This window comes from Pelophylax lessonae (assembly GCF_965119305.1).
Source record: "Pelophylax lessonae genome assembly, contig: HAP1_SCAFFOLD_265, whole genome shotgun sequence".
NCBI lineage: Eukaryota > Metazoa > Chordata > Amphibia > Anura > Ranidae > Pelophylax > Pelophylax lessonae.
In genome coordinates, this window is record NW_028120075.1 from 225053 (window position 1) to 249716 (window position 24664).

Here is a 24664-nt window from a genome sequence, read left to right on the forward strand (position 1 = left end):
GAAGTCCTTCCAGCCGTTGTTGTGGACGGTGGTAACCACGGATGCCAGCCTGTTGGGCTGGGGTGGCGTTCTGGGCACTTTGTCTGACCAGGGCACTTGGTCGGAGGAGGAATCCTCCCTGCCGATAAACATTTTGGAATTGCGAGCGATCAGGCTGTGCCTGCTCCATTGGTCGGATCATCTTCAGGGCCGCCCTGTATGGGTGCAGACGGACAATGCCACTGCGGTGGCCTACATCAACCCAGATGTGGATCTGTTCGCGTCCTGGCTAAACAACAAGGTGGGTAGGTTCGTGGCAAGAACGTGCTATCCTCTGGCAGACGCCTCGGATGCGCTGGTGGTGCCTTGGAATCAGTATCGTCTGATTTATGCTTTTCCCCCGATTCAGTTGTTGTCCAGGTTCCTTCGCAGGTTGGTCTCGGAACCGAAGTTGGTGATTCTGGTGGCCCTGGACTGGCCACGCCCGTCTTGGTATGCGGACATCATGCAACTGGTCATCGAGCCTCCCTGGCGACTCCCGTTACGAGATGATCTGCTGTCTCAGGGGCCGATATTCCATCCTGCTTTACAGTCGCTGGCTTTAACGGCGTGGCTGTTGAAAGTCAGGTTCTGAGAGATCGAGGTCTCTCTTCGGAGGTCATTCCTACCCTGCTCAAGGCCAGGAAGGCCTCATCTGGTAAGATCTATTACCGTACTTGGAAGGCTTATTTTGCCTGGTGTGAATCCAGGGGCATCCCTCCTCGCTCCTTCTCGGTAGCGAGGGTGTTAGCTTTCCTGCAAACTGGTGTGGACCAGCACCTTGCGTTGACCACGATTAAGGGCCAGTTATCTGCACTGGCTGTCCTTTTGCAGCGCCCCTTGGCATCTAACTCTTTGATTCGCACCTTTATTCAAGGTGTGCGTCATTTGGCCCCTCCTCGGAGGGCGCCTTTACCTCCTTGGGACTTGAACTTGGTTCTGTCCATTTTGCAACGTCCTCCCTTTGAAAACATCAGGGAAATTTCTTTGCCTCTTCTGTCAAAAAAGGTTGCCTTTCTGGTGGTGATCACTTCTGCTCGCAGAGTGTCGGAGTTGGCGGCCCTGCCTTGCCGCTCCCCTTACCTGGTGGTTCACAGGGATAAGGTGGTCTTGCGACCTAACCAGTCCTTCCTTCCTAAGGTGGTTTCTGATTTTCACCTTAATGAGGACATTGTTTTGCCTTCGCTGTGTGCGAATCCTAAGCATCCTAAGGAGTTTGCTTTGCATTCCATGGATGTTGTCCGGGCGATCAGGGTTTACCTGTCGTTCACTGAATCCTTTAGGAAATCGGATTCTCTTTTTGTCCTTCCTGAGGGACCCCGGAAGGGTATGGCTGCGTCTGCGGCAACCATTTCTAAATGGATCAGACAGACTATTGTACAGGCCTATTCGCTTAGGGACCAGGCTCCGCCCTTCCCTGTCAAGGCGCACTCTACCAGAGTGGTGAGTGCATCCTGGGCCTTCCGGCATCAGGCTTCAGTGGTCCAGGTGTGCAAGGCTGCGACTTGGTCGTCTGTGCACACCTTTTATAAATTTTACAAACTTGATGTTCTGGCATCAGCTGATGCCTCCTTTGGCCGCAAAGTTCTCTTTGCGGCAGTGCTTTAAGTGGACCCTAGTTTTGCGGGTCCCCTTGTTTATTTGCTTTCCTGGATTGTTGTTCCAGTTGAGCTTTTTTTATTACCCAGAGGTTTTACCTTTCTGTTCGAGTAAGTTTCCTTTCTCTGACTTGGGTGCTGCGTTGCCTTTGTGACGGTTACGTTTCCCACCCCTCATGTCTACACTGCTTTGGGACATCCCAATGGTGAAGACTGAATTAGTGGGCGGCGACTGTCAGAGGACTCAGAGAAAGGAATTTTACGGTAAGATTTTACAAAAATTCAGTTTTCTCTTACGTCAGAGGACGTAAGAGAAAGCTGAATTTTTGTAAAATCTTACCGTAAAATTCCTTTCTCTGAGTCCTCTGACAGTCACCGCCCCCGCCCCTCTATTGGGGTTCTTTTGGACTTTAACTTCTTGCTACCAAACTGAGTTGGGAATGCTGATAGCAGGGGGGTATTGGACCAGTGGGACAGCCCCCATAGGTGTGTCTATGTAAATTACTTTGTTTTTAACAAGTCTTATGCCTAGCTTGCTCCTATGGATAAGAGGTCAATACCCATTGGTGAAGACTGAATGAATGGGCGGTGACTGTCAGAGGACTCAGAGAAAGGAATGTTACGGTAAGATTTTACAAAAAAATTTTTGCAGGGCTCGATAAGGTAGAGCTGTGCTGCCTGAGGAGTTTTCAGCTACAAGGGAGAGGGGGACATTGAATTCTCCTCCCAAGATCAGCATGCCCTCCCGAAAATCGATTAACAAGTCACGTCGTTTCCTGAAAAAGGAGACTTGATGTTCATTGGGGCAATATATGTTCACAAGGGTCATTTGTCGGGATGCATACGTGCCCTTTAAGAAAACATATCGCCCCTCAGGTCAATCAGTGAGTCTGAAATCGTAAAAGGAATGTGCTTAGATTGCAAGATGGACACCCCCTTGGTTTTAGAATGCAGGTTTGTGGCATGGACCACTGTAGGAAATGTTTTGTTCGTGAGTCTTGGAATAGTGTCTGAGCGGAAATGGGTCTCTTGTATAAAAATTAGTGATACCGATATTTCACTGATCGCATATCGGTATCGGACGATATTTTCACACATGTAAAATGTTGCCAAAATAACACAAATTTCAACACAAATCTCTTAACAAACATGTTAAAAATGTTAATAAACAAAGATTAACACTAAGTGCTCATTCTTCACACCTTAACTGCATAAAAATGGATAGGAAAATTTCAATTGCAAGGACATTTGCATTTCACATCATCCTATTGATGCATTAATGCATAATAAAGTGCTGCAGTAGTGGACTCACTCACTGCAAAATGTTTAATTCACTACTGCAGTGCAGTCAGTGCAAAACTGCTAGAAAAAAGCTAGGCAACAACAGCTACACAATGAATACACACACTGCACAACTGCTATAAAAAGAGCAAGGCAAGAGCTAGACATGTCACAGTGGATCAGACTGGAGTCAGTGGAGGACTATCTGCAGTATGGCACTCACTGCAACTACTGCAGTCAGTGCAATACTGGTAGAAGAAAAGCAAGGCAACAGCTACACAGTGGATTGGACTGTAGTCAGTGACTACCACTGCAGTAGGGCACTCACTATAATGCAATAGTGATTTAAAATTATTGCAACAATGAGTGGCGTTCTACTGCAGCAGTAATCTACTGGCACTGACTCCAATCCACTGTCTACTATGTCTATATTTTTTTCTAGCACTTTTGCATTGACTGCAGCGCAGTGCAGTCAGTGCAAAACTGCTAGAAAAAAATAGATAGACACAAGCTAGACAGTGGATTGGACGAACTCAGTGGACTGGTGAACAGACACTACTACTACACTTTCAAATCAATACTCCCAGTTAAGTAGAACAATATTCTAGTGCAGAAAGCATAACATTTCAGCATGTTCACCAGTTAAACGGCTTCTTTTCTTTTCATAAATTGCTGCCACTTCACTAAAAACACGCTCACTTGGTACTGAGGAAGGAGGAGCAGAATATCTATTTGACCATGATTCATTTTCTCTTCTGTCCGTTGTCTTTTAGGACATTTTTCTCCTGCATCCTGCTCTTCCACATCAGAAACCTTCTCTTCTTGTCCTTGACTTTTCTTTTCGTCAGGAGGAACCTCCTGCACCTTCTGTTGAATATCTTCTGTCAGCCATTGCTTTGCCTTGGCCAATACATCATCAGAGGAGAAAGGATGGTTCTTGTATCGAGGATCCAAAAGACATGCAAGCACAACATTTTTATTCTCCTCATGCTTCATAAACCTTTTGGCGAGGCTGTCCCTCATGGCTTGCCTACATGCTTTGATGCCACGTGTGTTGGGTCCTTCATTCTGTTGAAGAAGCATCTTCAGGACTCTCACACATGGGATCACAGAGGACACAGATGACTCGTAATGACTAACCTGCAGTGTCACTTCCTCAATGGGTACGAACGTCTCTATATTGTTGGCTACTATGTCCCACTGATCTGCAGTAGGGCAAGAATGTCCTCCAAGTCCATATTCACCAGAATATATGGTGAGAGCTCGCTTCTGCTCAAGCATCCTCTATAACATGTGTAGCGTTGAGTTCCATTGTGTTGGAACAGCCTGTATCAGGTTGTTTTTGGGTAGGCCAAGGTCTTCCTGAATGCACCTCAGTCGCTGCTTGGCAAGAACAGAATGGTGGAAATGGCCTGCGCACTTCCTTAGCATGGTAATATGTCCAGCAAAGCTTTCTGGTTTGACAGACCATCATTTACCACCAGTTGGAGGGTGTGTGCCATGCAACTGAGGTCTGATAGTCAGCAAGTCTCATACCTTTAACCATGTTCGCTCCACTGTCTCGCAGTACAAGCATCACTCGGTCTTTGGTGATTCCCAATTCTTCTAGCATGCCTAGAAACTTTTCTTTAATGTACTCTCTAATGTGGGATCCTTGCATCACTTTTGTATTCAACACCAAATGCCTTCTTGTCCATCTGCTGTCAATGAAGTGCCATGTAAGACTCATTAGTGATTCTGTTTGTCCTGACCAGCAGTCCGTCATGAATGAGAGTGAGTTGCCAGCATTCTCTGGTTGCAGCATACTCTTTACTTTGTTAACATATTTTTGGTGAATCTTTTGCAGCATTTCAGTTCGTTAAAACTTGTAACTCTTCAGTGTGTAGCTTGGCTCAACTATGGACATCAACCGCTTAAATCCAGAGTCAGACACCATTGTAAATGTCTGGTTATCAGTTACCATCATCTCAGTGATTACTCTGTCCAGAAGTTGGGATCTTCCATCAGATTTTAGCCACCTGTTTTTTTTCCAAAACATATCTGTTATTGTTGCCTGGGATAGGGATGATTCACCTTGTGATTCATTTTGTTTTTTCTGTGCTGCATGATACAATTAACATAATGAACTCTTAGATGGGCCCAAAGATTTGACGTATTTTTGGTTTTTGCAGTTATTGATCCCATGCTTACATTGTTTTTGCAAGTGTTGTGCAGTGCTGCTGATTTTCTTGAAGATGGAGAAGAGAAATAGTCCCAGACCACACTTTTAATTTTTCTATCTGCATCCATCTCCATTGAAAATTGAAAGACACAAATGAAATTGAATCGAGGCTTAAAAAAACTGACTGGCTGGAACCCTGTGGTGGGTGACTGGCTGGCACCCTGTGGTGGGTGGCTGGCTGGCTGACACCCTTTGGTGGGTGGCTGGCTGGTTGGCATCCTGTGGTGGGTGACTGACTGGCTGGCACCCTGTGGGGGTGGCTGGCTGGCACCCTGTGGTGGGTGGCTGGCTCCCTTTGTTGGGTGGTTAGATGGCTGGCACCCTTTGGTGGGTGGCTGGCTGGCAACCTGTGCTGGGTGGCTGGCACCGTTTGGTGGGTGGCTGGCTGGCTGGCACCCTTTGGTGACTGGCTTGCTGGCACCCTTTGGTGGGTGGGTGGCTGGCTGGCACCATTTGGTGGCTGGCTGGCACTCTGTGGTGGGTGGCTGGCTGGCACCCTGTGGTGACTGGCTGGCTGGCACCCTTTGGTGGCTGTCTGGCACCCTGTGTGGTGTGTGGCTGGCTGGCACCCTTTGGTGGCTGGCTAGCTGGCACCCCGTGTGGTGGGTGACTGGTTGGTACAGGCAGGGCCTGTGACTGGCTGGCTGGTACAGGCCTGTGGGTGTGTGCGGGTGGCCGGCTGGCTGGCACCGGGCAGCTGTGGGTGGGTGGCCGCGGCGGCTGTGTTACGCACTGTGACTGGTCACCGTACTTGTACTGTATGATTGATTTGAGAAGAATCACTCACAGTCCCGACTGTGCACTGCAGAGACTCCAGTATGTGGCCGCGGTGGCTGTAACACAAGTGTGCGCACTGTGAGACTCCAAAACGAGGCTGAGGGAGGCGGCCTAAGAAGGCCACAGAAGCTATCCCAGACTCCCAGTGCGCAGAGGCGCGTGGCGCAACATACGCGATGACGTCACGGCAATATCGCCAACCACCGGGGTCGATTCCGATATATCGGGGAAAGTGCATATTGGCCCCCAATATATTGGTGTTGCCGATAATCGATCGATCCCTACTCCAAACTGCCAGGGGCCAGATTCCCTTTGCTTGATTTTATCTGGCCCTTGGGGCACGATTTCTCCCACTGACATCAATGATGAGGCAGAATTCCTCCCATTGGCACCGATTGGGCACGGCCTTACTTTAACTGAGAATTGCACGGTTGTGCGCCGCTGTACCCAAATAGAATTGATGTCCTTTTCCCCACAAATAGAGGTTTCTTTTAGTGGTATTTGATCACCTCTGCGGTTTTCATTTTTTGTGCTATAAACAAGAAAAGACGAATGATTTTGAAAAAAAAAAACAAAACAATATTTTTTACTTTCTGCCATTAAACATCCAATAAAAAAAATCAAATGTCTTCATCAGTTTAGGCCAATATGTATTCTACTAAATATTTTTGGTAAATAAAAAATCCCAATACGTGTTTATTGATTGGTTTGCGCAAAAGTTATTGTGTCTGCAAACGGTGGGATATTTTTATAGAATTGAATTGTTTTAAATATTTTCTAGTACTGGCGGCAATCAACGACTTATAGCGGGACTGTGACATTGCGGTGGACAAATCAGACAGCTAAGTGATACTTTTGTTGGGGACCAGTGACACCAATACAGTGATCAGTGCTAAAAAAATATGCACTATCACTGTACTAATGACACTGGCAGGGAAGGGGTTAACATCAGGGGCAATCAAAGGGTTAAATGTGTTCCTAGGGAGTGCTTACTTACTGTGGGGGAGGTGCTTTAACTGTGGGAAGGCAGAGATCTGTGTTCCTGCTTAGCAGAATCACACAGGAAGCTCGGGTTCTCACCTTTTCTTCAAGCCAAACCCGAGCACTTTAGTCACATACGGCAAAATATTATTTTTAAGGGGGGACACAGAACGGTGATCTCCCTTGTTTACATTGGCGGACCACTGTTCTGGCTCTCTCAGGAAAGACTGCCGGGTGGTGACGGACATCATGTCTGCCAGACCCGCTGATTGGCTCCCGCTGGGCGCCGGTGGCACGTGTGCATGCCCCAGACCCGAAAATGCAGCTGACGTACAGTACATGGGGTGGTCAAAACAAAAAGTCTCCCTGATAAAGAGAGAGGCTATGACCTGGTGGATTACATGCGGAACTCCTGGGCCCAGCGGAGGACATTTAGGGCCTTAAGATTGAAGATGTGGTGGATGTCCCCTTTTGGTTTGGGAACTGTGGACAGAGAAGAACTTCTGGAACTCTTCTGGCCTTAGCTCAGTGAGATAGAGTTTGGAAGACTAATGTCATAGACAGGTTGCCAAAAAGTTTAGGGCTTTAGAAAGGGCCTCCAATGGCTGTCAATGTGGTGCCTTCTCCACTCTCCATCTCACTAATAAAACCCCAATGGATGACTCTCTATGAACTGATCACATTCCAATCACCGATCATCTAATCATTGGTAAAAAAGAAGACTCGGCACAGAATATTGTACGAAGAGTTTTTATTGTACAAGATCAGAATAAGCGATTACCACACAGTAATGATATGAATAAAATAAAGCTTAAATCTTTTATAATAGAATTAACAAATGTGTCAAATGTATTAATAATCATACATTGGTTGGACCAATAAAAAGCCGGCTACTTCAATAAATCTAAAGAAGCAAAAAAATGAAGCAGCCAATTATCAGGTATGCATTCTTGACCGTGATGCGATTGAGGACCCTATAATCAATGCAAGATCTCAACTCACCCCCCTTCTAAGAAGGTTCACCAGTGAAAGATAAATCCTGATTGGCTGCTGTGGGTTAATGCATGTTACAGTGATCTTTTTCCATCCAGTAGGTTAGATCTATATACATATTTATAAGTAGAACACAAAAAGAATGTATTGTCAGAATTGTTTGTCTGCTGCCCCATGTATTGTCATGAATGCCCACTTGTTGCCCCCATGTATTACCAACAGGTGCGCACACCGTGGTGAAGAAGCACGATATTACGTGTGAAACGCGTCCACCTTTCTGTATCCCGTATTGACTGTCTGCAATAAATATCATCCCTATAACCTGTTGGAGTGCCACCATTTTCATTGGTTTTATGCCCCATATATTGTCAGGATTGCCCACTTATTATCCCATGTATTGTGCGGGTTGCCCACCTGTTGCCCCATGTTTTGTCTTAATTGCTCACTTGTTGCCCCAGGTCTTGTCATTATTTCCTGCCTGTTGCCTCATGTGGGGAGGGATCGGTAAAGGTAGACAGTTGAGTCATGATTTTACCACCCCCCCTTAAGCTTAAATGGCAGCTGGATGGGGCGGTACACATGGCACTGCAAACCTCGAACCCCCCGGTCACATTGGGCAATGCTATTCAACTGAATGGGGTTGTCCTGCAACAGCCCCGATGCATACGGTTGCGGCGTACTGGCGTGGGCTTTACAGGGTTAACATAAGGGCTCCAAGCTGCCTGCCAACCCCACAGCGGGTCAGAGGGCGATGCGGGTGTAAACCAACCCCGAGTGGACTGTGGTGGTTTCACATTTGTTTATGGACTAAACAGTTCCACCCGTTACAATCCAGCGTCCATTTCCTGTAGTGCCAGCAGGGGGCGTACTCTGATGTTTCATTATATTTCCTTTATTTTTACACTTTCCCGCACTCTGAAAATGAAATAGGACGCTCGCCCGTATGAACTTTCTGGTTTCTAAGAAATAAACCTTTGTTTAAAAAAAAACATTTCCCGCACTCGTAACATTAAAAGGGCGCTCACCTGTGTGTAAGTAGGTGTTCTTTCTTAGTTAAACATTTCCCGCACTCTGCACAAGATTAGAGATTAAATTGCGCTAAATGTGATCAATGGAGGTATAAAGTCCACAAAAGTCCCAACAGTGATTAAAGATGACAATATCCTGGATGTGATCCTAGACCAGACTCCCTTAAGGGTATACGCTTACCAGATTAAGGTAAGAAAGAAGCGGATGTGCTCTTATGTCTTGTCACCTTGATAGAAGATCCAGGCCCGTGTGAGCAGTAGACTCAGTGGTCATTGGATCATGAAAAAAATGTAAACATACGCAATAGCGTAAAACCCAACAACTAGGTATGATATCACCTCAGTGTGACTTAAATGGTAGAATGTGTATAATTAGAGCCACCACCAAGATTCACTGGTGTAGTGAGCTAATAAGAAGGAAAAATAAGAGATATATACCCCTTACCAAATACAGATAAGGATAAATGCAAAAACGAATTGATGTGTTCCAGTTGGAGTTGCCTCTTACCAGACGACAATATTAAAAAGCCAAAGTGAGAAGAAACAATGTTGAAGAAAATGGGTGTTGAACCATCACCAGCTAAATCAGCCTCTTACCAAATGGAAAATAAAGGCAAGTGTGTATAGATCAATCCAGTGTGACAGCAGGATTCAATGCCAAAAACCACCAGTAGGGGTCGCCTCTTACCAGATAATTATTTCAGCCAAGCTTGTATGACAATCAGTATACGGGGCCCGAACATGGAAAAGAAAGACTGGTCCTCGCAATCATCCATAGGTTCACCAATCAAAAAGAAGAAGAGAGGCTCCCATAGCGTAAAACCATACAATTTATTCAGGTAAAAAAAAGGGTAAACTTACAATAGACCAGGAAGGATTGAGCAGATAATGTGCAGCCGCCGGCCGGACGGCTACGCTCGCCCGCACTCTCTAGGTCGCGATCGAATGACGTCAGTATGCCGTGCCCTTTGAAAACGTCATCTATGATGAAACGTCGTCAGGGCACGGCGTACTGACGTCATCCGATCGCGACCTAGAGAGTGCGGGCGAGCGTAGAACTTATGGATGATTGCGAGGACCAGTCTTTCTTTTACATGTTCGGGCCCCGTATACTGATTGTCATACAAGCTTGGCTGAAATAATTATCTGGTAAGAGGCGACCCCTACTGGTGGTTTTTGACATTGAATCCTGCTGTCACACTGGATTGATCTATACACACTTGCCTTTATTTTCCATTTGGTAAGAGGCTGATTTAGCTGGTGATGGTTCAACACCCATTTTCTTCAACATTGTTTCTTCTCACTTTGGCTTTTTAATATTGTCGTCTGGTAAGAGGCAACTCCAACTGGAACACATCAATTCGTTTTTGCATTTATCCTTATCTGTATTTGGTAAGGGGTATATATCTCTTATTTTTCCTTCTTATTAGCTCACTACACCAGTGAATCTTGGTGGTGGCTCTAATTATACACATTCTACCATTTAAGTCACACTGAGGTGATATCATACCTAGTTGTTGGGTTTTACGCTATTGCGTATGTTTACATTTTTTTCATGATCCAATGACCACTGAGTCTACTGCTCACACGGGCCTGGATCTTCTATCAAGGTGACAAGACATAAGAGCACATTCGCTTCTTTCTTACCTTAATCTGGTAAGCGTATACCCTTAAAGAGGTTGTAAACTCTTTTTTTATTTTCTTTTTTCTTACTTACCCTGCAAGAGAAACACATAATGAGCTAGTATGCGATGCATACTAGCTCATTATGAAATACTTACCTTAGAACGAGCCCCCGCCGTGCCGTCCGCTTAGCTGGATGACGGGCGACATGTCTAGTCGCCCGTCTTCCGGGATCGCGGCATCCGGCCATCTGATTGGCCGGAGGCGCGGTGACGTCACTCCCGCGCACGCGCGCGGGAGCCGACAGTCACGGCACGGAGTTCTGAATGAACGGCACGAGCGGCCGTTCCTTCAGTGCGCCTGCGCCAGTGACGTCACTGGATGCTTCTAAGGTAAATATCTCCTAAACGGTACATGTTTAGGAGATATTTACAGTACCTATAGGTAAGCCTTATTATAGGCTTACCTATAGGTACAAGTTGTAGAGGAGGGTTTACTTCCTCTTTAAGGGAGTGTGGTCTAGGATCACATCCAGGATATTGTCATCTTTAATCACTGTTGGGACTTTTGTGGACTTTATACCTCCATTGATCACATTTAGCGCAACTTAATCTACATATTTTCTTTAGGGTGTGGTCACACTGGAAGTTGCTGCTGTTTTAATTTAATTCACATCCTTTAGTGCGGTTAATCCCCCCTTTATTTATTACAAGATTAGAGATGCTCGCCTGTATGAACTTTTCGGTGTCTAACAAGTAAAGATTTGAACGCAAAACATTTCCCGCATTCTGAACATGAATATGGAGGCTCACCTGTGTGTATTCTCTAAAGGCTTCCTTTATTATTAAAACATTTCCCACACTCTGAACATGAATAGTGAAGCTCACCCCTGTGCATTTTCTGATGGCTAAGAAGGTTTCTTTTGTGACTAATACATTTCCCACACCTGGCACATGAATAGGGACATTCAACAGCATGTATTCTTTTGATGGCTACGAAGGCTTACGTCATGAGTAAAACATTTCCCACACTCTGAACATGAATAGGGACGCTCACCCGTGTGTATTCTCTGATGCCTAAGAAGGGTTCCTTTCTCATTAAAACATTTACCGCACTCTGAACATGAATAGGGACGCTCACCTGTGTGTATTCTCTGATGGCTAAGAAGGTGTCCTTTTTGATTAAAACATTTCCCACACTCTGAACATGAATAGGGACGCTCGCCTGTATGTATTCTCTGATGTTTAAGAAGGTTTCCTTTATGATTAAAACATTTCCCACACTCTGAACATGAATAGGGATGCTCTACTGTGTGTATTTTCTGATGGCTAAGAAGGTTTTCTTTACGACTAAAACATTTCCCGTACTCTGAATATGAATAGGGAAGGTCACCTGTGTGTATTCTCTGATGGCTAAGTAGGCTTTTTTTTTGTTTAAAACATTTCCCGCACTCTGAACATGAATAGGGAAGGTCACCTGTGTGTATTCTCTGATGGCTAAGAAGGCTTCTTTTTTTACTAAAACATTTCCCGCACTCTGAACATGAGAATGAATTCTCTCCTGTATGGTATAAAGAAGATTCCCTGAGATGAGATGGTTTCCCGCACCCGTCGGCACTGTCAGATATTAGAGGACTATGTGAAGTATCAGGAGATTCCAATGATCTCCTCCAATGGTGAGGTCTGTCATGTATATTATGAGGAACGGGATTTACTTCTGGAGAAGATGCCATGTCATTATCTTCTGTAGTCACATCTTCCTCCGATGTCCTTCTATTCCCACCACAGAGTCCGTCTGTCAGAAGACAAGAAAAATTACCAAGAAATTTCCACACTCATATACACTGCTCAACACTTTATAATCAGAGTATAGCGTCAAGTCAGGGGAACTCCTGCTGGGACATTCATCTGCTCAGTCAAGTAGCAGAGGGGGTTGTTACCAACAGGTGCACTAGATGGGCAACAATGAGACAACCTCCAAAACAGGAATGGTTTTACAGGTGGAGGCCACTGACATTTTCCCTACTCATCTTTTCGGAGTGTTTGTCACTAGTTTTGCATTTGGCTGGGGTCAATGTCACTACTGGTAGCATGAGGCCATGCCTGGACCCTATAGAGGTTGCACAGGCAGTCCAACTCCTCCAGGATGGCACATCAATACGTCCCATTGCCATAAGGTTTGCTGTGTCCCCTCAGCACAGTCTCAGGAGCATGGAGGAGATTCCAGGAGACAGGCAGTTACTCTAGGAGAGCTGGACAGGGCCGTAGAAGGTCCTTAACCCATCAGCAGGACCGGTATCTGCCCCTTTGTGCAAGGAGGACCAGGATGAGCCCTGCCAGAGCCCTACAAAATTACCTCCAGCAGGACACTGGTGTGAATGTCTCTGACCAAAAGAAACAGACTTCATGAGGGTGGCCTGAGGGCCCGACGTCCTCTAGTGGTCCCTGTGCTCACTGCCCGGCACTGTGGAGCTCGACTGGCATTTGCCATTGAACACCAGAATTGGCAGCTCCACCACTGGCACCCTGTGCTTTTCACAGATGAGAGCAGGTTCACCCTGAGCACATGTGACAGAATTGAAAGGGTCTGGAGAAGCCGTGGAGAACATTATGATGCCTGTAACATCGTTCAGCATGACTGGTTGGGTGAAGGGTCAGTGATGGTCTGGGGAGGCGTATCCATGGAGGGACGCACAGACCTCTACAGGGTAGACAATGGCACCCTGACTGCCATTAGGTATTGGGATGAAATCCTTGGACCCATTGTCAGACCCTATGCTGGTGCAGTGGGTCCTGGGTTCCTCCTGGTGCACAACAATTCCCGGCCTCATGTGGTGAGAGTATGCAGCCAGTTCCTGGAGGATGAAGGGATTTATACCACCGAATGGCCCCCACACTCGCCTGACCTGAATCCAATAGAACACCTCTGGGACATTCTGTTTCAGTCCATCCGATATCTCCAGGTTACACCTCAGTCTGTTCAGGAGCTCAGTGGTGCCCTGGTCCAGATCTGGGAGGAAATACCCCAGGACACCATCCGTCGTCTTATTAGGAGCATGCCCCGACGTTTTCAGCCATGCATACAAGCATGTGGGGGCCATACACACTACTGAGGACCATTCTGAGGTCCTGCAATGACATTTCACCAAAATGGACTCGCCTGCTGCATCATTTTTTCACTTTGATTTTCGGGGTGTCTTTGAGTTCAGCCCTCTGTAGGGTGATAATTTTCATTTCCATCACACTATGTGGCATCCTTTCCTTCCTAACATTTACCCAGTCCATACCAGTATAGATCCTAAGACATTACCCAGTCCATACCAGTATAGATCCTAACGCATTACCCAGTCCATACCAGTATAGATCCTAACACATTACCCAGTTCATGCCAGTATAGATCCTAACACATTACCCAGTCCATACCAGTATAGATCCTAAGACATTACCCAGTCCATACCAGTATAGAGCCTAACACATTACCCAGTCCATACCAGTATAGATATCCAGCATGATATTTTTCCCCATAGAGATCTGATGTGTTTTCAAAGTGTTCCTTTCATTCTTTGGAGCAGTGTATGGGGGTCGAGCATTTCAAAGTGTAAAAGAGATCTGTGGTGGAACTGGGTGCAATCACAACACCAAACTATGACAACTAACCAGATCAATGATACCACCCAACCAAACATCACTAAGTAACCTTTAACCCATTCTTCCATAATTACCCGAGCTGATATCTGGAGAAGTTTCTTCCTCTTTAACTGCGTCCATCATCCCAACCTCCTCTGTAAAATGCTGATCACCCCTCACATACGTCTTTTCCTTTATAACCCCAATTTGTACATTTATCAGATCTTCATCCTAAACCAACAAAATGGCAGAAATAATATTAAATACAAAAAAATAATAATAATAGAAGAATGATATCTCTTAGGGCTTGGGATCACTTTCCTACATTCTCATCTACCTGATGATGGTGAGGGATGGTGTGACCTTCCTGTGTGGAATCCCGGGAATACGGAGGACGGGGACATCTCTCTGGTGGATTTCTGTAACTGGATGACTCCACCATGGTGTCCTGGTACTGCTTTCTGTGACCTTTTGGAAACTCTGCCTCCTCCATTACAAAATCCTCATCATCCTCCTCTTTTATCTCTTCTTTAATGTTAACTTGTGTGGAATCTCGGGAATACAGAGGACAGGGACATCTCTCTGGTGGGTTCACATTACTGGATCCATCTGTAGGAAACACACACACTGACTGAATACATTGTTTCTACGTGTTTATCAGATGATGGGGGATCTAGGTGGATCCTCCTTACTGCTCTCTCCTTTACAATAAAGTCTCCTCTTACCCGGTGATGTGAGGGGCGGCTGATTCTCCATCATGACGTCCTTGTAGAAGTGGATCTACAGATCCTCAAACATCAATCCATATACCCAAACAGTTTTTGTATTTAGCGGAAATCACTCACCTGTGCTGATGTCTGGAGAAGATTCCTCCTCTTTAACTTTGTCCATCATCCCAACCTCTTCCCTGAACTGCTGATCCCCCATCACATACGTCTCTTCTTCCTCTTTAACCTCATCTTTTATATCTATCAGATTTTCATTCTAAACAAACAAAATAGCAGGGAATGGTTTCTTTAAAATGTGAGCACAAATAACCTTATACCTAAAAGTGGAATATATTCTCATACAGTCAGATCACTTTTACGATCTCGACATCCATCTTCACCTACCTGATGATGGTGGGGGATGGTGTAACCTTCCTGTGTAGGATCCCGGGAATACAGAGGACGGGCACATCTCTCTGGTGGGTTCCCATTACTGGATCCATCTGTAGGAAACACACACTGACTGAATACATTGTTTCTATGTGTTTATCAGATGATGGGGGATCTAGGTGGATCCTCCTTACTGCTCTCTCCTTTACAATAAAGTTTCCTCTTACCCGGTGATGTGAGGGGCGGCTGATTCTCCATCATGACGTCCTTGTAGAGATCCTTGTGTCCTTCTAAATACTCCCACTCCTCCATGGAGAAATAGACAGTGACATCCTGACACCTTATAGGAACCTGACACACACAATGATACAGTCACCATCCAGACACATCCCTTGTCTGTTACTGGATAATGTCCCAGAATTCCCAGCACCGCTCACCTCTCCTGTCAGCAGCTCCATCATCTTCTTGGTGACTTCTAGAATCTTCTCCATGTTGTGTCTCTCAGGTTTTAGGGAGTCACATGGAGGCACTGTGATGGTCATATGATCACCTGACTTCAGAAGAGGAAATCTCTGTATTGAGGAACATAGTTACATAGTTAGTGAGGTTGAAAAAAGACATCAGTCCATCATGTTCAACCTATGATGTGTGTGTGTGTGTCTGCTGTTAACCGTACATTGTATACTCCTGTAAGTTGTACATTGTATACCCCTGTATGTTGTGGTCTTTAAGGTGCCCATCTAATAGTTTTTTGAAACTATCAATGCTCCCTGCTGATAACACTGTTTGCGGAAGAGAATTCCACATCCTTACTGCTCTTACAGTGAAGAACCCCCTGCGTATTTTAAGGTTAAAATGCCTTTCCTCTAGTTTTAGTGAGTGGCCACACGTCTTATTGTATTCCCTTTCTCTGAATAGTTTGTTCCTTATGCTAGGGTCGCCAGTACAATATTTGTCATATCCCCCCTCAATCGTCTCTTCTCCAGAGAGAATAAGTTCAATGCTTGTAGTCTTTCCTCACAGCTGATGTCCTCCATTTCCCTAATTATTTTTGTTGCCCTTCTCTGGACTCTCTCCAGTTCTAGCACATCCTTCCTGAGGACCGGTGCCGAGATAGGAATATCATGTTAGAATCCCAGAATCCTCCTCACCTCTCCGGTCAGGTCTGTGTTTTATAATTAGAGATAAGAGTGATGTCATGTGACCTCCCAGAATCCTCCTCACTAGGGTTGAGCGGACACCTAGATGTCCGTGTTCGGCCGAACTTTAAAAAAAAGTCCGGGTCCGTGTCCCGGACTTTTACCGAACTTTTCCCGGACACCGAACCCCATTGAAGTCAATGGGGACCCGAACTTTAAGGCACTAAAATGGCTCTAAAACACCAAAGGAAAGGGCTAGAATGCTGCAAATGGCAGCAAAACGTAATTAAGAGCATGGCAAGTGCTCTGCAAACAAATGTGGATAGGGAAATAACTTAAAACAACAAAAAAAAAACAGAAAAATAAAACAATGTTCTTCTTCATCTCTGAAGGACGAGGCCCATATGGAGTAGTAGGGAGGTTGAGGTGGTGGTGGATGTGGCGGTGACATAGGCATGCGCACAGGGTGTGCCGGGTGTGCCTGGGCACACCCTAATCACCTAGGGCACATAGCATTGCCAGTGAGGAGATGGGAAAGATCTCCCTCGGACCTGCTCTGCTCTATTTCTCTTTGCCTACAGGTACATGGCCCCGATACATTACTCTCCCTGCTGGCAAACACATGCATGTGTATTTCAACTTTGGGGTGCACACCTTAATGCAATAGGCTGCGCACACCTATGGGTGGTGTAGGTGGAAGCGGCGGTGGAGGAGGACCAGGGCCGGATTAAGAGCATCATGGGCTTGGTGCTGAGGATTTTGAAGGGCCTTAAGGGCCGTGCCTTGCCATGCACCCAGAGGAGGAAGGGTGCAGCCATGCATGCCTAATTCAACATGGGATGCTGTCTCTGAAGCCCATAAACACATCCATGCATCGGCAACTGTCCCTCCTTGTCCGGCCTTCACGCTGTGTGGGGAGGTTCTGAGGGTGCTGCCTGGGGAAGCGAGCATAGAAGCCAGACTTCTGTGTTTACAAGTGACAGAAGAGCGGTCACAGTGAATATGGCCAACCCGGGGCCTATATAAAAAGGTAGGGGCCTGGAGCTGCAGCTCCAATAGCCCCTACGTTAATCTGGCCCTGAGGAGGAGGACGAGGTAGCCAACACTGCTTCTTTTCACAAATTTTAAATGAGGGTACACCCCAAAAGAGTGAGAAAGAGCAAAAATGGAACAATGGGTGGGTAAGGTCGGTATCCATTGCTATTCTGCACAAGGTACGGAAAAGTCCCGTGGGATCCATGCCTGGTTCATTTTAATGAACGTGAGCTTGTCCACATTGTCTCTGGACAGGCGGCTGCGCTTGTCTGTTATAACGCCCCCAGCCGTGCTAAATACCCGTTCAGATAATACACTGGCTGCAGGGCACGCCAGCACCTCCAAGGCGTAAAGGGCAAGCTCAGGCCATGTGCCCAATTTGGAGACCCAGAAGTTGAAGGGGGCAGACCCCTCATTCACTACATGTAGGCGTGTGCACACATACTGCTCCACCATGTTGGTAAAATGCTGCCTCCTGCTAAGACGTTCCATCTGAGCTGCTGGTGCTGCTGTTTGTTGTGGCGTGCTGACAAAGCTTTTCCACATTTCAGCCATGCTAACCCTGCCTTCTGAGGTGCTGGCGGTGCCCTGGTTGCGTTGGCGACCTCCTCCTCTGCCTTGTGCTTCCACTGCGGCCCCGCTGTCAGATGGGAATGCCAGCAGCATGGCGTCTACCAGCGTGCGCTTGTACTCGCGCATCTTGCGATCGCGCTCCAGTGAGTGAATTAAGGACGGTACGTTGTCCTTGTAACGGGGATCCAGCAGCGTGGCCACCCAGTAATCAGCACTAGTTAGAATGTGGGCAACTCGGCGGTCGTTGTGGAGACACTGCAGCATGTAATCATGTGCCTCATGTGTGTGCCAGGCTGCCCAGAGGCAACGAAAGGCTGTCCTCTGTGGGAGGTGTATCGTCCGTGTCCTCTGTATCCCCCCAGCCACGCACCAGTGATGGCCATGAGCTGGCCTGGGTGCCACCCTGCTGTGAACATGGTTCCATCTCCTCCTCCTCATCCTCCTCCAGAACTGTGCCCCTGCTGGACAATTGTGTCCCTGGCGTTTGTGTGTGCAGGAACCCACCCTCGGAGCCCCTTGCGAATGACTGCCCTGAAAGCCTTGGAAATGTTACCTCTTCATCCTCCTCCTCCTCCTCATCCTGTGCCACATCCTCTTCCATCATCGCCCGAATTGTTTTTTCAAGGAGGCATAGAAGTGGGATAGTTAAGCTGAGAACGGCGTCATTGCCACTGGCCATGTTGGTGGAGTACTCAAAACAGCGCAACAAGGCACACAGGTCTCGCATGGAGGCCCAGTTATTGGTGGTGAAGTGGTGCTGTTCCGCAGAGCGACTCACGCGTGCGTGCTGCAGCTGAAACTCCACTATGGCCTGCTGCTGCTCGCACAGTCTTTCCAACATGTGCAAGGTGGAGTTCCACCTTGTGGGCACGTCACATATGAGGCGGTGAGCGGGAAGGCCGAAGTTACGCTGCAGCGCTGCCAGGCGAGCAGCAGCAGGGTGAGAACGCCGAAAGTGCGCACAAACGGCCCGCACTTTCTGCAGCAGCTCTGACATATCGGGGTAGTTTTTAAGGAACCTCTGCACCACCAAATTCAGCACATGCGCCAGGCAAGGGATGTGCGTCAAACCGGCTAGGCCCAGAGCTGCTATGAGATTTCTCCCGTTATCGCACACCACCAGGCCGGGCTTGAGGCTCGCTGGCAGCAACCACTCATTTGTCTGCTGTTCCATGCTCCTCCACAACTCCTGCGCGGTGTGTGGTTTGTCCCCCAAACAGGCAAGTTGTAAAACTACCTGCTGTCGTTTACCCCTGGCCGTGCTGAAGTTGGTGGTGAAGGTATTACGCTGTCCGGATGAGGAGGCGGTAGAGGATGAGGAAGCGGAGTAGGAGGAGTTAGGAACAGGAGGCAAACTGAAGCGCCCTGCAATCCTCGGTGGTGGAAGGACATGCGCCAAATTGCTATCCGCCTCAGGCCCATCCGCCACTGCATTTACCCAGTGTGCCGTTAGGGAGATATAACGCCCCTGACCGTGCTTACTGGTCCACGTATCGGTAGTTAGGTGGACCTTGGCACAGATGGCGTTGCGCAGTGCACACCTGATTTTTTCCCCCACTTGGTTGTGCAGGGAAGGGATGGCTTGCCTGGAAAAGTAGTGGCGGCTGGGCACGACGTACTGTGGGACAGCCACCGACATTGTGGAGATGGATGGTGACCCAGGTGGTGGTGTTGCTGACAGATCGTCTGTTTGCGGGGTGGCAGGTGCCGGTATCACTACAGATGTGGCTGGAGCGGCCGAGACTGCAGCAGAAGAGGAAGCAGGATGAGCCAGAGACGTTTCTTGGTTTTGAAGGTGTGTACTACACTGCAGCTCGTGCTTTGCACTTAGATGCCTGATCATGCAGGTTGTGCTCAGGTTGAGAAGGTTTATGCCTCGCTTCAAGCTCTGATTGCACAGGGTGCAAACCACTCGTGTCCTGTCATCAGCACATTTTCTAAAGAACTTCCACGCTAGAGAACTCCTTTGAGCTGACTTTGGTGCGCTCGTTCCCTTGCTGCGTTGGGCAGTAGCGGGCGTAGTGTCTAGGGCACGGCCGCTCCGCTTCTGCACCCTGCTCCCTCTTCTGCTGTGCTGGTGGCTCTGTGCGACCACCGCCTCTTCCTCCAAACTACTCAGGTCACCTGCATGATGTTCATTCCATGTGGGGTCAAGGACCTCATCGTCCTCCACATCATCTTCCACCCAGTCTTCACCCCTGCCCTCCTTGTCGGTCTCCACAATGCTGAACGCCGCAGCAGTTGGCACCTGCGTTTCGTCATCATCGGAGACGTGCTGCGATGATCCTTGCATGTACTCATCTTGAGAAATAAGTGGTTGGGCATCGCTGCACTCAATCTCTTCCACTTCTGGGGCAGGGCTAGGTGGATGGCCCTGGGAAACCCTGCTGACAGAGTCATCAAAAAGAAGAAGAGACTGCTGTATGGCTTGGGGCTCAGACTGCTTGCCTGATTTGCAAGGGGGTGAGGTGAAAGACGGTTGGACATCGGCTGCAGGTGCCAACTGTGACCTTTCTGCAGTAGACTGGGTGGGAGACAATGTGAAGGAACTGGAGGCACTGTCAGCAGCAAACCAATCTACTATCGCCTCCACTTGTTCTGGCCTCATCACTTCTAGGGGCGTATGATGCCCTACCAAATACTGATGCAGGTTCTGTCGCCTACTCACACTTGAGGAAGGTGTTTCACTTGTGCGTGTAGCTGGCACAGATCGACCACGTCCTCTCCTTGCAACAGGAGCTCTACCAGCAGCACCACGACCCAGGCCACGGCCCTTATTTGACGGTCTCCTCATATTTCTGTAATTTAAGATCTTGCCCTAGAAAGGTTTTTATTGAATAGCGGAATAGGAAATATGATCCAAAAAAGTGTATGTATCTCGCACGTACAAAACCACACTAGGCCCCAATTACTATTGTTTGTACCCCTAAAAGGATGGTTGAGGAGTAGGAGGAGGAGTATGGAACAGGCAGCACCCTCAAATCTTCAGAAGTATGAGATGAACCCCAAAAACTTGGAAAGGTGGATCTCACACGTACCGACACAGACTATCACGCAATTTAATTGATCCCCAAAGGTTTTAATTTAATAGCGGAATAGAAAATATGATCAAAAAGAAAGTGTATGTATCTCACACGTACACCACCACACTAGGCCCCAATTACTATTGTTTGTACCCCTAAAAGGATGGTTGAGGAGTAGGAGGAGGAGTATGGAACAGGCAGCACCCTCAAATCTTCAGAAGTATGAGATGAACCCCAAAAACTTGGAAAGGTGGATCTCACACGTACCGACACAGACTATCACGCAATTTAATTGATCCCCAAAGGTTTTAATTGAATAGCGGAATAGAAAATATGATCAAAAAGAAAGTGTATGTATCTCACACGTACACCACCACACTAGGCCCCAATTACTATTGTTTGTACCCCTAAAAGGATGGTTGAGGAGTAGGAGGAGGAGTATGGAACAGGCAGCACCCTCAAATCTTCAGAAGTATGAGATGAACCCCAAAAACTTGGAAAGGTGGATCTCACACGTACCGACACAGACTATCACGCAATTTAATTGATCCCCAAAGGTTTTAATTGAATAGCGGAATAGAAAATATGATCAAAAAGAAAGTGTATGTATCTCACACGTACACCACCACAATAGGCCCCAATTATTATTGTTTGTACCCCTAAAAGGATGGTTGAGCAGTAGGAGGAGGAGTATGGAACAGGCAGCACCCTCAAATCTTCAGAAGTATGAGATTGTGTTCACTGTACCCCACAAAGATTGTGTTCACTGCACCCCACAAAGATTGTGTTCACTGCACCTCAAAAAGGATTTTGTTCACTGCACCCCACAAAGATTGTGTTCACTGCACCCTAAAAGGATTTTGTTCACTGCACCCCAAAAAGATTGTGTTCACTGTACCCCCCAAAGATTGTGTTCACTGTACCCCCCAAAGATTGTGTTCACTGCACCCCACAAAGATTCTGTTCCCTGTACCCCACAAAGATTGTGTTCACTGCACCCCACAAAGGATTTTGTTCACTGCACCCCAAAAAGATTGTGTGCACTGCACCCCAAAAAGGATGTTGTTCACTGCACCCCAAAAAGGATTTTGTTCACTGCACCCCAAAAAGATTGTGTTCACTGCACCCCAAAAAGATTGTGTTCACTGCACCCCACAAAGGATTTTGTTCACTGCACCCCAAAAAGATTGTGTTCACTGTACCCCCCAAAGATTGTGTTCACTGCACCCCACAAAGGATTTTGTTCACTGCACCCCAAAAAGATTGTGTTCACTGTACCCCACAAAGATTGTGTTCACTGCACCCCACAAAGGATTTTGTTCACTGCACCCCAAAAAGATTGTGTTCACTGCACCCCAAAAAGGATGTTGTTCACTGCACCCCAAAAAGGATGTTGTTCACTGCACCCCAAAAAGATTGTGTTCACTGCACCCCACAAAGATTGTGTTCACTGCACCCCACAAAGGATTTTGTTTACTGCACCCCAAAAAGATTGTGTTCACTGCACCCCAAAAAGATTGTGTTCACTGCACCCCAAAAAGATTGTGTTCACTGCACCCCACAAAGATTGTGTTCACTGCACCCCAAAAAGATTGTGTTCACTGCACCCCACAAAGATTGTGTTCACTGCACCCCACAAAGGATTTTGTTCACTGCACCCCAAAAAGATTGTGTTCACTGCACCCCAAAAAGGATTTTGTTCACTGCACCCCAAAAAGGATTTTATTCACTGCACCCCAAAAAGATTTTGTTCACTGCACCCCAAAAAGGACGTTGTTCACTGCACCCCAAAAAGATTGTGTTCACTGCAGCCCAAAAAGATTGTGTTCACTGCAGCTCACACACAGAAAAATGGATGTGGATCACTGACACCTGCCTATCTCCTATCCCACACCACACAGCAATATCGATTGTAGTTTGTAGAACACAGTTTCCCTAAAATTCAGCAGCAGCCTCTCCCTAACAGGACTGAGAAGAGATCGTAGATCGGGACTAAGTGCAGACCCCACACAGCAATATCGATTGTAGTTTGTAGAACACTCTGACCCTAAAATTCAGCAGCAGCCTCTCCCTAACAGGATTGAGAAGAGATCGTAGATCAGGATTGAGTGCAGACCCCACCCCCCACACAGCAATATCGATTGTACTTTGTAGAAGACACTGACCCTATAATTCAGCAGACTCTATCCCTAAAATGCCTACAACTCGCCCTGCCTAAACACTCCGACCTGTCCCTCAATTCTATCCGGACACAAATGTTTTTTTCCTGCCTGTCTTTCCCTAATCAGCAGCCAGCACGTTGATGTGTGCTCTGTCCCTGATCTAAGCAGCAGAATGAAGACGCTGCGGCTGCCTGGAACTTATAAAGACTTGGTCACATGCTTCAGACGGCCAATCACAGCTACTGAGACATTTGCAGGCATGGCTGGGATGGCTTAAGGCACACCAGTTAAACGATTGTTGATTGGCTGTTGAAAGCCTGCCATGAAAAGAGCGCCAAAGCATGCAAAACCCGGAAATAAAACGACCGATCACAGATTTTTACCCGAACATACAGTAAAGTGTCCGTGTCCGTGTTCGGGTACAAGAAATCCAATTATTCGGTACGAACACGAATAATACAGTCCGTGTTCGCTCAACACTACTCCTCACCTCTCCGGTCAGCAGGTAGATGATCTCCAGGGTGAGGTTTAGGATCTTCTCAGTCATGTGACTCCGGTCCTCCTCTATCCTCATTGGTGCCATCATCTATGAAGGTTTCCCTGTAGACAGATAATATTGATAACAGAGAATTATCTGGATTAGTATTGGTTGTACAATAATAGGATGGGGATATCAGGAGGTAATATGAAGGTCGGTGTGAATTTTAGCTCTATGGTCCCAGTGAGAAAATATTTAATCTGGACAGTTTAGTGTTTTCTATGATTCTTGGGGTCCGGGATTCTCGTAAAATTTGGCCACTTGGATCATAAATTCCATTTTTTATGATGGGTGTGAGATGAGAATCAGGATAAAGGTCAGGACAAGCAACAGACGAGCGCATCCAAGAGATGAAGCCGGGGTCACTACACAGAAAATCAATCCAAGGAAACAACAGGCAGGACGAGGAATAGCAAGAAGGAGCTCCGAGACAAATGAGAATATTGCTCAGCCAATGGGAGATTATCTCAGCATGACTTACATAATGAAGGAGATGAGGGGGAGGGGAGGAAGTCACTTAAGGTGACCATAGATACATGGAAATTCAGCTGGTTCAGCAGGGATCGGTCACATTTCCATCCATGTGTGGTCCCTGCTGGATAAAACTCACTCGATCAGCGGCTGCAGCCAATAGGTTCATCACTGATCTGTGTATTCTGAGAGCGGAAGAGCGCCCCCCATTGTCAGAATACAATAGTACAGCGGGGAGGACTCTCCCATCCCCCTCCAATGTGTGGATGGGGAAAACCTAGATTAACCCCTTCAAGGGATCAGTTGATGAATAATATATCTTGCTTCTAAAGCTGACCATACATGGTTTAGTTTTATCGTTCAGCCAGCGGGATAAGTAAAAAAAGCTACACTTATTCCCCATCCACACATTGGAGGGGGATGGGAGAGTCCTCCCCGCTGCACTGAACGATAAAACTAAAACATGTATGGTCAGCTTTA

The 24664-nt window shown here is 47.0% G+C and overlaps 2 protein-coding genes across 2 annotated transcripts in view; both read right to left on the reverse strand.

Annotated features, from left to right (window-relative positions):
• LOC309543606 (uncharacterized protein) overlaps positions 1-23776 on the reverse strand; it is a gene marked incomplete at its 3' end in the record, with an annotated part of 208822 nt that extends 185046 nt beyond the window's left edge. Inside the window, exons 1-3 of the mRNA XM_082276064.1 lie at positions 23666-23776; positions 15681-15815; positions 15471-15594 (exon numbers count right to left, since the gene is read on the reverse strand). Of these exons, the coding sequence (XP_082132190.1) occupies positions 15471-15594; positions 15681-15815; positions 23666-23761 (355 nt within the window). The remainder of the gene's footprint in view (positions 1-15470; positions 15595-15680; positions 15816-23665) is intronic.
• Positions 11488-14653, reverse strand: LOC309543605 (uncharacterized protein; the record flags this gene model as incomplete). The annotated part of the gene is made up of 2 exons (XM_082276063.1): positions 11488-12103; positions 14643-14653. The coding sequence occupies 2 exons, from the start codon at positions 14651-14653 to the stop codon at positions 11488-11490; spliced, it is 627 nt and encodes a 208-aa protein (XP_082132189.1).
• Positions 23777-24664: the final 888 nt, after the last annotated feature.